The 14,606-nt window shown below is 42.9% G+C and overlaps 1 protein-coding gene across 3 annotated transcripts in view; it reads left to right on the top strand.

Annotated features, from left to right (window-relative positions):
* Positions 1-7,324: 7,324 nt before the first annotated feature.
* LOC142860484 (NACHT, LRR and PYD domains-containing protein 1a-like) overlaps positions 7,325-14,606 on the top strand; it is a 66,686-nt gene continuing 59,404 nt past the window's right edge. For 2 of the 3 annotated variants that reach the window (XM_075991806.1, XM_075991808.1), the window contains exons 1-4: positions 7,326-7,704; positions 8,257-8,358; positions 9,131-9,392; positions 12,696-12,794. In XM_075991806.1, the coding sequence (XP_075847921.1) occupies positions 9,242-9,392; positions 12,696-12,794 (250 nt within the window). In that variant the 5' untranslated portion in view covers positions 7,326-7,704; positions 8,257-8,358; positions 9,131-9,241. Of the gene's footprint in view, positions 7,705-8,256; positions 8,359-9,130; positions 9,393-12,695; positions 12,795-14,606 lie in introns of all 3 variants that reach the window. The other variant, XM_075991807.1, reaches the window with a different exon arrangement.

Genomic DNA, 14,606 nt, shown 5'->3' on the forward strand with positions numbered 1-14,606 from the left:
GGGCCTGGGCTGCTGCTGGGGCCCAGGTCTGGGTTCATGACCCTGATGCATTCAAAGTCTGTATTGATGTCTATGACTCCTGATACCACCAAAGGTCTAGAAGGTAGACTTGGCACCACCCCTTACCACACCTTACTGACTATAACTCTGGAGAGAACTGGTCCTGCCCCTCACCTACTGAAGCACTCTGGAGAGTGGACCCTATACCTCCCCTGGGTAACACAATAGAGCTGTCCCTGATGGGATAGGTGTGGGAGAGCTGACCCTAAAAGCAGGAAAGTAGGAAAACTGGCCCCACCCCTTGTTTATCTCTGCAAAGGATGAGCTAGCCAGGTCAATGCAGGAGAGCTCTCCCTGGTGAGACCAATAAGAAGCAAGAGCTGGCTGGTGGATTGACTAATCCTGCAACTATCCAGGCCCAGTTCAGGGTTATAGGTTGGTCAATAACATCTAACCCATGTATGATCTGCTGGAGCAAATGAAGAGGCTGGTATTGCAGACCCAAAGCTCGAGAATTTCCATAACACAAGGCAACAGCAGACTGTCCAAGAGGAGTCCAATGAGGGCCCAGCATCAAGAGTGTAGCAAAATCCAGAAGCCCAGAACCAGATCAATGACCTTTGCAATGAACACTTGTGAATAAAGATATCTGAATAAACGGTTTACTGCATGACTCACTGTGTCACACTACTGCAATCATGACAAGATTGATGATTTTAATTTTTTTTCTTCTGAAATTTATGTTATTTTGGGGGGAGAGGCTGCAAGGACAGAAAGCAGATACAAAGGGATGAGGAAATAAATGAAATTGAGATGCATGATGTGAAAGACACAAAGAATAAATAAAAAGAAATAATACTTAATATGTTAGAAGAAACATTAAAAATGAATTTAAAGAATACTTGCATTTCAAATGCAAGACCGCATCGAAAAGGTCATCGGTGATTATCTAGTAGGCTTCATTCCAGAGTTGCAGGGATGGTTCAATATATGAAAATCAACAACTATAATCTTCCATATAAACAAACTTAAAGATAGTAATGGAAAACACATGATAAGCTCATCATTTCATTAGATCCAGAAAAGGCCTTTAACAAATCCAACTCCCCGTCATAATGAAAGTTCTTGAGACACGATGGATAAAAAGAACATATGTAAACATAATAACAGCAGTTCACAGAAAGTCCATAGCCAACATCAATTTAAATTGAGAGAAAATCAAGCAATTCCACTAAAATCGGGAGCAAGAGAAGGTTATTGACTCTCTCCATACTTAGTCAAAATAGTATTTAAAGTCTTAGTTTGAGCAATAAGCTAAAGCTTATTGTTTATAAGATGTATAAGCTGAAGGAGATCAAGGGGATATGAATTGGAAAGGAAGTACTCAAAATATCTTTATTTGTAGATGATTTGATAATATACATAACTGTCCCTAAAAATTCCACTGGGAAACTATGAGATCTGATAAAACAATTTGATCAAAGTAGCTGGATACCAAGTTAATTCATAACCATCACTACAAGTGACAAATGGACAGGAAAACAAATTAAAGAAACATCTTAGCCTCAAATAAAATAAAATATCTTGACATAACTCTAACCAAGCAAAGGAAACAAATGTATGATGAAACTTCAAGTCTTTGAAGGAAGTAATTGAAGAAGATATCAGAAGATGGAAAGCTCTCCCATGCTCATGGATCAGTAGGATGAACATAGTAACACATGTAAACTCAAATGTTCTCCCATAATACAACACAGACATGAAGCACAGTTAATAAAATCTCAGAAACAGATATTGGGGTTCAGTTTGAAGACCAGAAAAGCAAAGCAACCAGCCCCTAACTCTTACTGAACCTCAGTCTGAAATGGTGATTCTGTCTCCAGGAAACCTCAGAATGAGACTGAGCCTGAAAACGGTCTCTTCCCATTTTATAATACTCTCTAGTTCTCGAATCAAAGGTGTGTACCACTGGGATTAAAGGCACACACTGCCCCGTTTCTATTTCAACTAGTGTGGCTACTGGGATTAAAGGTGTGTGTTAATACTGCCTGGTCTGTAAGGCTGACCAGTAGGGCTGTTTTCCTCTCTGATCTTCAGGCAAGCTTTATTTATTCAAAATATAAATGAAATACCACTACAAAAATTCATGTTAACTTGTTACTTACAAGTTAAAAAACAAAAATAGAAAAATATTTAAATTTTACAATCCGTTATGAAGTTATCATGTTTCTATAAGAGCAGAAGGTCTTTCATGTATAGGGAAATGCTGTAATCACAGCAAACGATAACCTCAACTATGAGCCAAGGTGTTTCAGAAGCATCACAGGGGTTGTGTGGTGTGTGGTTGTGTTGTGTGTGGTTGTGTGGTGTGTGGGTTCGTGCAGTACAAAGTACTCAGGCCGGGTGCTCAGAACCAGAGGTGTGAGGAAGTCACATGATGCAACATGGCACACACTGCAGAAACGCCTCAGATTCAGTGCACATTTGAATTAAGCTTGGCCATTTCATGTACACAAAACATTTTTCTTGTCAAAATTTTGCAATTGCCAGAGTGACATCATCCCATACAGAGATGTGATTCACAGTTTAAGAACCTGATGTACATCCTGGCAGTGGAGGTGCATGCCTTAAATCCAGTACTTGGGAGGTAAAAACGGGTGGATCTCCGTGACTTCAAGGCCAACCTCATCTACAAAGGAACTTCTAGGACAGTTAGAACTGTTACATAAGGAAAGCCTGTTGAAGGGAAGGAAGGAAGGAAGGAAGGAAGGAAGGAAGGAAGGAAGGAAGGAAGGAAGGAAGGAAGGAAGGAAGGAAGGAAGGAAGGAAAAAGGGAACTAACTGATGGTACAATTTTAAAATGAGGGGCAGACATAAGACTGTGATTAAGAGCCTTGCTGCTATTGCATAGGCACAGAATTCTACTCCCAGCACCATAATCAGACAGATATACATTCAAAGACACACACATACACACACACACACACACAAATGTACACACATTCACACACAAAGACAAACATATAAAAGAATGACAAATTGGGATTCCTCTTTATTGCTCACCCATCTACCAAAGTAGGACTCAATGTTCATGATGGTATGTTTGCCACAAGGGTAGGCCTACCAGTTTCTTTGCCCAGGCTGTCTGGATACCCTCTGGATCACGTTTCTGGTCCCCTACTTCCCAGACTCATAACCAAAGCTGTTATTCTGTTATCCTGGCTTCTCAGTGCCTCCCATCTTCTCCTCTGGACTCCGCAGGTGTGCTAGCTCAGCCTGTGGGAATCTCTGAAGTTCTCCCTCTCTTTATCTCTTAGGACACAGTATTTTTCTTATTGTCATGCCTACCCTTCATGTTGTCACAGGCAGAAAGCTTCTCCCAAGACTTCTTTCTCTAGGGTTTTATTTGATAAGAGATAATTCCATGTTTTGACCTTCCTTTCTGCTACATTGACTTCATTGGGAGTTTGGAAATAAAACTAAATAGTTGGATATTACAAGGGAACTCAAGGCTCTTAAATGTATACAACAGATATAAAACCTTGGGTTTCTTTGTAAATAAGAGAAAATGCTAAAATATCATGCTGTAGAATATTAGTGGAAGTTGTGCTACGTTTATTTATGCTATGGAATATTTGTTTTAATGATTCAAAGGTGTGCTGCATTCTTTTAGGTTGCATTTGTTTAACTCTGTGAAGCTGTGCTACTTTGCCTGTCTAAAACCCCTGATTTGTCTAATAAAGAGCTGAACGACCAACAGCAAGGCAGGAGAAAGGATAGGCATGGCTGGCAGGCAGAAAGAATAAGTAGAAGGAGAAATCTGGGAGGAAAGGATCAAAGATCTAGGGAAAAAAGAAGAAAAGGAGGACGCCAGGGGCCAGCCACCCACCTATATAGCAAGCCATAGAGTAAGAAGTAAAGGAAGATATACAGAAATAGAAAAAGGTAAAACCCAGAGGCAAAAGGTAGACGGAATAACTTAGTTAAGAAAAGCTGGTTAGAAACAAAGCAAGCTAGGGCAGGGCATAGAAGTAAGAATAAGCTTCCTCCAAAAGCGAGAGAGAAACCCTGTCTCAAAAAACAAACAAACAAAAAAAAGATTAAGCCTCCATGTGATATATTTTGAAGCTAGCTAGTTGACCTCCTAAAGAACCAGAAGAGCAAAGAGAAAAAAACCAACAACAATATCAATACCAATTTGTAAATATAAATTTAAGTCTGAGTTTCTTAAAAGATATACAAAATGAAATATATTTAGGTATACTAATTTCATTTCATGAATTATTGGTATATAAAAAGAAGTTCACATTCCTTTCTTCTGGCTATGTGCTGGAACACAGAGTGCTCTAGGTAACCCAGGCCTTCTGCTGGTGTGGTTAGGATGCTCTGAGAAACAAGTTATGACAGGACAGACTCTGTGTCCAGCAGCAAATCCACACTGACACAGTCCCCATACCTGAGGTCCTCAACTTGGGTCCTCCAAAGGACATGTCACCTGGACAGTGGTCAAGTGTTTGGTTGCTTCAATCACATACTGGTACATTCACAGCTTTTTCTATTTTTTACTGTTAAAATACATTAGTGACAAGTTTTTTGTGTCAAGTTTCCAGCTGTGGCTTCCCTGTCAATAAAATGTCTTTGGCAGTGTGAACCAATACCAATAGTCACAACAGAGAGCAAAGGGCACCTCCTTCTTCATTGTGGAGTGGAGGCCTGGCTGCATTCTCATGCCTGTCCTTTCTTACATTATAAAATTTTTTATTTAACATTTTGTGTCCTCCAGGAGAAACATTGCAAAATTAAAAACCACAATCTTTGGCTCTTGACTCCTCAAATGTGTTTCTTTATATTTTCCAACATAATATTTGTATTGCTTATTTGGGAATTTCCATAATGCAGCCCAATCACACTGACTTCCCAGTCCCTGCATGAATATCCTCCCAGCATTCTAACCTCCCCCACCAAAAATGAAGAAGAAGAAAGAAAGGAAAGAAAGGGAAGGAAGGTTGAAAAATTAAGGAAAGGAAAAAATATGAGTCACAGAAACATCTATGTCCCTGTTTCAAAACCGTGAATCTGCAGTAATCAATATCACTGTAAAAGTAGCTTCCTTGCCCTTTACAGTCAGTGGGATCATGAATCATGGGCTTCTACTTGGTTTCTGGCAATAGCACTGCTAGGAACATCCCCACCTGGTCTACGGACTCAGCACTTTCCGGGAACTTCCTCTTGATGTCCTGTGGGAGTGCAGACAACAGACGACAGGACGGCCCTCTGCTGAAGCAGAGAGCACAGACACCATCACAGTCTTTATCAGCAGCACGGGAAAAGCTGTCAACATGGCCTCTGGGGTAACATGGGCCATGAACACCACTATGGACCGCAGTGACAGCCAGGCCCACGGACATCAACATGGCCTCTGGTAACGGCACAGACAACAGACATCCACATGACCCCAGAAGACCTCAAAGAACACCCACATCAACATGGCCTTCAGCAGGCCCAGGGCCCATGGATATCAACATGGCTTCTGACAGTGGCACAGACAGCGCACGTCCACATGGCCCTCAGTGGTTACATGGGCCTCAGATGTCAGAACAACCACTGGCTGCAGTAGGATCAATGACCCAAACATGGCCTGCATCCACAACATGGACCACAGACATCGAAATTGTTTCAGGTGGCAGCATAGACCACAGATCTCTGCATTGACCTCAGGTTTCATCATGGCCTAGGGCAGCAGCACTGACCACCAATACCATGGTCTCTGGAAAAAATACAGATAGTGAAGGTCTTTCTAGGAGGTCCAATCCAGAAAACGAACTGTTAGACCTGATACGACTAAATATAATTTTCTATCCTTCTTCTTCTGGTGTAATTTTAAACTGTGACACCGTATTGACAAGATCATCAAATCCTAGAAGTCCATCAACGATTTCTTTATCACTCTTCGTCACAGTGTTAGTCCTTGATCCTATATTCTTGTCCATTGTCTAGTGGCAGAAGCTGCCATAGGTTCATGGTTGCATTACAATCCATGGCCGTGAAGAATTTACTTTAACATGTGTGCAGGGGTTCCTTCCAGTTACGGCAGCCATGCTTGGTCTGGACACAGCTGGTGAATGACACAGACCTCTGAATCCTCATCACCTCCATCTTGCAGCAAGACTGACTGAGGCGCCCAACACGCATGACTGCAGTGAAACAAGTGACCGTTTCCTATATGGACAGTGCTGCCCTACAGCAGAGCCCCTGACACGGACATGGGCAGACTGAATAGACGTGAACATATAGTTAGCCTGGGGTCTCCTCTGCTGCTTTCACACTAAGTTGCACTAAGAACCAAAGTTTCCATCACTTGAGGGACAGACAGAGCTCAAGGTAAAAGGAGCTAGGTAAGAGAGGGTGTGGCATCTTCAGGGGAGGGGTCCATGCAAATTCCTGTGGTCTCTCAATTGCTCTATGAGTAATCCCTAACAAATTCTTTTCTATTCATTGAGATGAACTTAATGAGTCAGTCTTTGGGCAGTGGAAAGGTCAGAAGTTAGGGCAGATGTTAATCTCCCCAGAAAAGTCACACCACAGTTGTGGTCAACAAATAGCTCAGTATATGCAAATGAGACTATACACTAGATGGCAGATTCAAACTAAGTGTGAAAATACATATAATAAACTGCTTTTTCAAACATATTTTCAGGTTATTTAAACTCGAGAATTTTAATTTTATTTGCTGTTTATTTTCTTTTCTTAAGTTATAAACAGTTCAGGAGCAATTAAAAATGTAGCAAGGGTATAGTTTTCAAACTTCTGAAATTACACCTTATCAAAACAGACTAAGATTTATAAATTCAGCAGTGATTTTTTTTTAAGGTAATCATGTGTTCTGGCAAGGTTTTCATTCTATAATAACATTGCCTGAGATTATTTTAATGTATGTCTTAAATAACTTGCCACATATGTCCCAGCTTAAAACAATTTATTGAATAACAATGTTTTGGATGGAAAAAGTTTCAGATGATAAAAATAAAGGATTTTTGTTGTTGTTGTTGTTTTAAAGTGTAATGACAAGCAAAAATTACTCATTGGTGACTAAAGTATTTATTCACTGGCAAAGAGAAAGCCTTGCTGACACGTGGTGCTGATAAACTGGATGTCTGCATGTAAAGAACCTTCCTCTGCTCTCACCCTGTAGTGCACTCAACTCCAAATGCACCAAAGACATCAACCCAAGACTTCAGGAGTTAAAAAAAAAATACACGGGGTTTGGGCCTAAGAACCACTTCCTGAAATGAAGAGCCTGTGGGCTGGGCAGGCTACAGGGAGGAGAGAGAGTCCAGAGATCCAGAGCACAAACCTGGGAGCTCCAGGAGATTCTGCTGAACTGGGATACTCTGCTTTATTGGCTGAAAGAAGTGAGACTCAGACCTGAGTCCTGCACTCAGCAGGCGGGGACTCTGCAGGCCTGGCTGAAGCTCTCAAGTCTGACTCCTCCTCCAGCCCAGGCTTCTGCAGAGAATTCATAAAAGGAAACCCAGCTGAACATTGCACAACCTCCACTCACAGGGTCCAGAGGAAGACCATCTGCCATCTGCGCAGACTCTGATGCCTGCCTGGCTTCCTGAAGGAGCTGGGTCTCTTTCACTTTCAAAACTACTCTTACTAACTGAGAAGCCTGGGCCAGGGAAGCACGCATCAGAGAGCAGGGTGAGTAGTGGGACCAACAGAGTCCACCGAACTATTTGAGTTATGGGACGATAAATGCACTAAGGCACACTGCGGCAGACATGGGGGACCTTGTCCTGAGAGCCCGGGCCCAGGCTCCACCCCTGCTTGGAGAATCTGCAGGCCAGCCCTGGTGGGTGGAAGGTCGCTGGATTTCCCTGTATGTTCCATGTGTCTGCTCCTGTCATAGCCTATTCTGCACCCTCCTCTCTCCTGTCTTTCATGAACCTGCAGGTATAAGGGTCGTGAGTGGGGAGGTGTTAAGTGGGAAGCCTGAGAATGATAAATAAAGAAGACAAAAGCAGTCGCTGGGCCCAGCAGGACTTGCCTAAGATGACTTATGCCATGAAATTTGTTAAAGCATACAGTATCATATAAACTATTTTCTGGGGAAAGTGGCTAATGTCAAAAGAAAGCTACATCCATCACTTTCCATAGCTAGCCTGGGCAAAGTCTTTGCTGCTGTGGTTCTTCAAAGTTAGAGACCTAGATCTCCTGTCTGTTGCTGGTGGTAGGAACTGTGCTCTCCTCCAGGAACAGTGCGGATTCTGCACCAACAAACCCAAGCTGGTCGAGAGGGACCACATACTTAATTAAGGACCAGACAAAGATTCGGTGACCATCATCTTCCTAAGGGTGAGCTTTTGTTCCCTTACACTCTGGCTCCTCCCCTTGATCTCTCCTTTCCTCCTCCTCCATTCTTCTGTCATTTAAAAGTTTCACACAAGTTCCTCCTGGATCAAGTCACTGCCATCACTAGGTTCATGTTAGGACAATGGGTACATTGGGAAGGAGATTAGTGAGTCCCCTTTCTTGAGTCTCATTATACTCAACTTAGCCCTGTAATTAACAGTTTTTAAAGGTTCCTCTGGGAATGAATGACAGCAATCACAGAACCCACTGCAGCAGATCAACTTAAAACTCTTTTCCTGGTTGATGAAGTCACCCAAACCTATGCCCCATAAACCCTAGGAATAGAGCCTAGCCTGACCTCTGCCTTCCCCCTCCTGCTGGAAGCAGACAATGAGAAAATATACCCCCTTCTTATAATGGGTCCTCAGTGTTAGATAAATGACGTTAATGACCTAAGAGAAGAAACCTTAGATAGCTGGGAAAACCCAACTCAGAATAACTTCCCTGACAGGAAAGCCGATGTAGTGCCAAGAACATCTGCCAAGATCATTCAAGAATCCATAAAGAACACATGCGCTGATAAACCTTCCTCCCAGAGCCCCCTCTTTTGCCCTATAAAGTCCAAACGCCTGCACCTGGGCACACAATCTCCATCCCCAGGAGAGACTGGAGTCCTTCAGTTGTTGTGATCAGAGGACCATCTCCCTGTAATGCTTGTTCTGTTCTTTCTTTTCCCGATCTTCTCCATGGGTTCTGATCAAACACCCTTTCCCAGAGTGGAAACGGTTGTCAGAGACCGGGATCCACTGGCCTCCTGTTCTGAGCAACAACAAAAGGGAAAAGCAAAGCTCTGCCAGCAAGAGCTGCACAACCAAGCACCATCACCATGGAAGAAGTTCAGTCCAAGAAGACAAGTGGCGCAGAGGAGGCTCAGCAAAAGGGCCAACAGGTCGTGGGTTCCACCCAGAAGTGGGGGGAGCAGATGAATCCGGAGCCTCAGCAGACCAAAACCCCAGCAGAGAAGGACTTGACAAAAAGTAAGTACAATAAGGACCCCAACCCACCGCTACTGTAACTCCTCCATCACCACTGAGCCCTCCTGCCAGGGTTTCCATGGGCAGGCTAATCACCTGTCAGAAGGATTCACAGGCCCAGGACAGCCTGGAACCAGAAAGCATGCAGAAAGAACTAAGTGAACCTTAGAGCCCCATACCCTCAGCTAGAGGAGTGCATTCTCAGGCCCCTGGGAAGGAGCACTCTGAAGCTTCAGGAGTGGGGAGAGGCTGGTATTCAGGATGGCTCTGAAAGGGAGGAGCACAGGGTTCAAGTCAGTCCCCAAAAGGAGAGCTTGGTGACACTTAAGTTACAAACCCAGACTGAAGTTTGGCAGAGGCAGACTCCAGTCATGGCTCGACCACCCTGGACAAGTTACTTTACAGCCCTCAGCCTCCATGTCTCCATTTAAGAAACAGGAGGGAGGTAAAAACCTGTTTCCTTGGGTTTGGGGAGTAAAGTGATAATCCACGTTACTTATTAAACAGTACAGTATTCAGTTAATGTTCAGGTATTATAAGTACAAGTCAATATAACTGCAGGTGCTGTTATTATAGTTTCCAACCCTGTGGGACAGAAGCTCAGAGCCCCACATGAAGGAGCTGAGGCTCACAGAGAAGACTAGACACTCACACAGAGGACTAATATAGAACCAGGGCAGTGTGAACTTCATGGTCCCAGAGAAGGTTCTTTCCTCATCAGGAACTCTGAGAGCATCATTCTTGCCATGTGACAGTGAAGATGGCTATAGGGGTAAGGAGTAAGGCCCCCAGTTTTGTTCCCCAGGCTCCCATATCTAACTTACTGACAGCCACACAGCTGTCTCCTTCCCAGGGCTCCTTATTTCAGGCTCTAGGGCAGATCTTAACATGGAGTCCCTTAGCCAGGCATCTCACGAAAACCACTGTGTTAGGCCATCAGCCTCCGTGACACTCACAGTGGGGAACATGAGCAGCCTGTGTGCAGAAATGAAGATGAACTAAACTTGAAGCTGTGAAAGGAACTTAAAGTCCACATAGGTAGTGGCTCTTCACAAGTGACCACCCATCTGTGTGGGGACCTGAACAAGGGACTTGAATACAGTGAAGCCATGGTGGAGAGCTAAGGGTCACAGACTAGAGAGGCTCCACTATACTATGCAATGCTGAAGTTGCATTTGACACAAGAACAATCTGGAAACCATGAGGGTCAGCAGTGAGTCTAACCCACCTGGCACCCAGAATTCAGCTCAAAATATGAGTGTGCACTGAAGATCTAAGGGAGTCATGGAGGTTCTGATGACCCAAGAAGGTTTCTGCTCCTTGAGATGGACAAAGAGAAGAGGGCAGGCTCCTGCCTCAGCTTCAGTCATTTTCTGCTACTGACTTCATTCTTTTTACGGGGGCCATATTTGTAGACAGATTTTCCTTTGACCACCAGCTCACCAAAAACAACATGGAGACTTGTTATTAATTATAAAACCTCAATGTATAGCTTGGGCTTACACTATTAGATCTTAAATTAACCAATTTATATTAATCTTTGTTTTGCCTCACTACTTTTTACCTCTCTTCCATCTTGAACCTCCTGCTTTGTACCCGTGTCCTCTGGCATCTCTCGTGCACCTAGATCCATCTCCTCTTCTTTCTTTCTCCCTGGAAGTTCCACCTAACCTCTTCCAGCCTGACTATTGGCCATTCACCTTTATTTATTTTACTTTTATTGATTAAACCAATTTTATTGAACTAATTAGAAAAGGACTTAGCAAAAAAACTTATCTTTACAGTGTACAAAAGGATTAAGCCACAACACACACCCTTGCTGCTTCCTTTTCTCAAGCATGAAAGTAGCCTCCTCTATCCATTGCACAAGGTTTAGAGAGAGAAGTAAACTTGTTCTAGCTTAAAGCACACAGAGACAGACACAGGGCTGCAATCCAGAGAACGCTCAGTACCTGGGAAATGGGAGACACCTCTTTCAACCTAGTGCTACAGTGTGAAGTCCTGCCTAACCCTCGTTCTTCATTTTAAAGTTCATTATTTTTACCCCACATTAAGCTTTGAAAATGTTGACTATAGAGTCAAAGTCCCTTGCCTTTGATGATCACACTGATTTTACTTACTGTGTGATAGGAATAAAGTCATTATGTCTAAGGACATTTTGAAAGAGATTAGACCTGTCTCACAGAACTTCCCTGCTGTTCCATTTAAAATAATTCCCCTCCATCTTGACCTTTCTAATTGCATTTAATTATGATTCAAACCTGTGTTTTAGAGACTCTCACTTTCCTCCCAAGGATGCCACTTACTAAGTAACCATCAGTAACAACTTGAAATGTGTGCTTCAGCCCGCTAGAAATTTGTCAGAACCTGTGTTATAGGATGTTTCTTTATTCTTTAGCTCTTTGGCAGGGGCTCCCACCCAGTTCCCAAATAAATCTACAGTCTTTTTCTGACTTACAAATGGCTGACCTCAGCATTTTTTTTGTTTCTAGCCAGCTTTTCGTAAATTATCCAGTCTATCTACTGCCTCTGGGAGTTTACCTTTCTTTACTAATTACTTTGTAGACTGCTGTGTAGCTGAGTATCTGTCCCCAATGAATCTTCCTCTTGTTCATGTCTCTTCCTTCCTCGTTTATTCTCACTATTCACAGCTTTTAAGCTATTCTATTCAAATAATTCCTCTCCATCACTAACTTCCATGCTCAAGTTTCATTGTGTATCAAAACTGTGTTTTAAACATTCTGATCTTCCTCCCCAGGATGCTACTTAGTAACTGTCAGCTATTATAGTAAATATGTACATGAGCCCCCCAAAATTTTCTCAGAATCACTCTTTCTAATACAGTATGCCCAACTTTTAAGTTTTAGATCAAATACTAAGAAATAATAAGGCATCAAAAATGAGGTTGTTAACTAGTTGTGAAAATATTCCTATAATCCCAAAACTTGTGAAATTAATGCAAGAAGAATCTGAGCTTAAGGCAAGCCTGAACTACACAGTAAGATGCTACCTATCCTGGCGGGACATAAAATCAGAGAGCCACATGAGGGAGCTGAGGCTTAGAGAGGAAAGTGGAGACTCACACAAAATAGAGTAGAACAGCATTAGTGTGTGAACTCATGGTCCCGGTGAAGGAAGGTGACCCTGCATCCGGTGTAAGAGCATCATTCTCTCCATGAGAGAGTGGAGAAGGGTATGAGGGTAAGGAGGTAGGACCCAGCCTTATTGCCCTGACTCTTCCTGCTGCTTCTCTGACAATCACACAACCACTACCCCTTCCCATTGCACTTTCTTCATCATTTTCAGGTTCAACAATCACACCCTATGTGGATCCAACTACCCTTGAAGACTCCTTGCAACTTCTGAGCTCAAACCTTAATAACCTGAGACAAATTCTGATGTCAGGTAAGGGGCTTGTTAAAAGGGAACCTGCAACACAAATAATAAAAATCAAGAGACAGATACTAGGGCTCAACCTGAATATCAGAAAAGCAAAGCAATTAGCCACTAGCTTTTACCTCTACCCCAGACTGAAATGGGCAAGATCCTGTATCCACGAATCCTGAAGACTTCACAGTCCACTGAGTTCCTGTCTCTTCCCCTTCATATTCCTCTCTCTGTCTTGTCATATCGCTTCTGCCTCGACCTCCTTAGTGCTGGGATCACTTTTGTGTGTGCTCTCTTTCTCATTTAGACAGATCCTATCTTGTGTAGCCCAGGGTGGCTTTGAACTAACAGAGATCCATCTGCCTCTGTCTCCCAAGTCCTGGAATTAAAGGTGTGTGCCACCACTCCCTTGCTTGTATATCTAACTAGTATGGCTGCTTTGCACTCTGATCTTCAGGAAAGCTTTGTTTATTAAAACACAAATAGTATACCACTAAAGGAGCATGGGAAGTCTGGATTCAGAACCAAATGTATCTGAGCTGGCAGCTATGCTGGGACTTCTAGTCCACATAGATGGGGGTTCTTCACAGCTGAGCCTTCACCTGTGTGGGTCCTGCAACTAAAATGAACAATCAGAAGACTGATGGAGGAATATTAAGAGTCACCGGCTAGAAATGATGTCTCTCGGCTATGCAGTGCTGAAGCTGCACTTGACACATGAAGAAAGAGGAACCCATGGGGGTCAGCAGTGAGCCTTGCACAAATGTCACCCAGAGTTCAGCTCAATATATGAGTGGGTTCTGAAATATCGAGGATAATACAGCTCCAGAAGTTCTAAGAAGGTTTCTTCCTTTAGACAGAACCAGGGAGACAGTAGACTCCTGCCTTGGCTTCAGCCTGACTTCCCATATTTCAACTTATACAGGCCACACCCTTGTGTCTTCCTCTTTTAAAACATGAAACAGGCCAACCCTTTCAAGTGAACTAGGTCCGGAAAGAGATGTTAACTTGTCCTGACTCACAGCACACAGAGATACACAGAGAAAATATCTAGAGCAATAAAACCCTTCCTCCACACCATCCTGCTACCACCTTGTGAAAGTCCTGCCCATACCTAACCTTCTCTCTCCCTTCAAAGTCCATTCTTCCTTCCCCACAATAAGCTTTGAAGACTGCATTGTCAAAAGCCGTCACCCCTTTCATCTTACACCAGTAATAATGGCAATGATCAAAACATAAGCAGGAGAGGATGTGGGGTCAAGGGAACACTGCTGCATTGCTGGTGGGATGGCAAGCTGGTACAGCCTCTTTAGATATCAGTATAACGATTTCTCAGAAAATTGGGAAACAATCTTCCTTAAGACCCAGAAATACTGCTTTTGGGTATATACTCAAGGGAACATCAATCATACCAAAAGTACATGTGCTCAACTATGTTCATAACATAGCCAGAATCTGGAAACAACCTAAATGCCTCTCTTGTGAAGAATGGATAAGGAAAATGTGGTACATTTACACAATGGAGTACTACATAGCTGGAAAAAAATGACATCTTAAAATATGTGGGCAAATTGATAGATCTAGAAAAGTTCATATTGAGTGAGGTAACCCAGACCCAGAAAGACAAACATCATATGTACTCATTCATAAGTGACTTTTAGACATAAAGCAAAGAAAAAACACCATACAATTCACAATCCCAGAGAACCTAGACGACAAAGAGGACCCTAAGTGAGACATACATGAATATAATCTACATAAGAAGTAGAAAATGACAAGATCTCCTAAGTAAATTGGGAGCATGGAGACCATGGGAGAGAGGAGAAAGAG

The sequence above is a fragment of the Microtus pennsylvanicus genome, chromosome 11 (genome assembly GCF_037038515.1).
Source record: "Microtus pennsylvanicus isolate mMicPen1 chromosome 11, mMicPen1.hap1, whole genome shotgun sequence".
Taxonomy (NCBI): Eukaryota; Metazoa; Chordata; class Mammalia; order Rodentia; family Cricetidae; genus Microtus; species Microtus pennsylvanicus.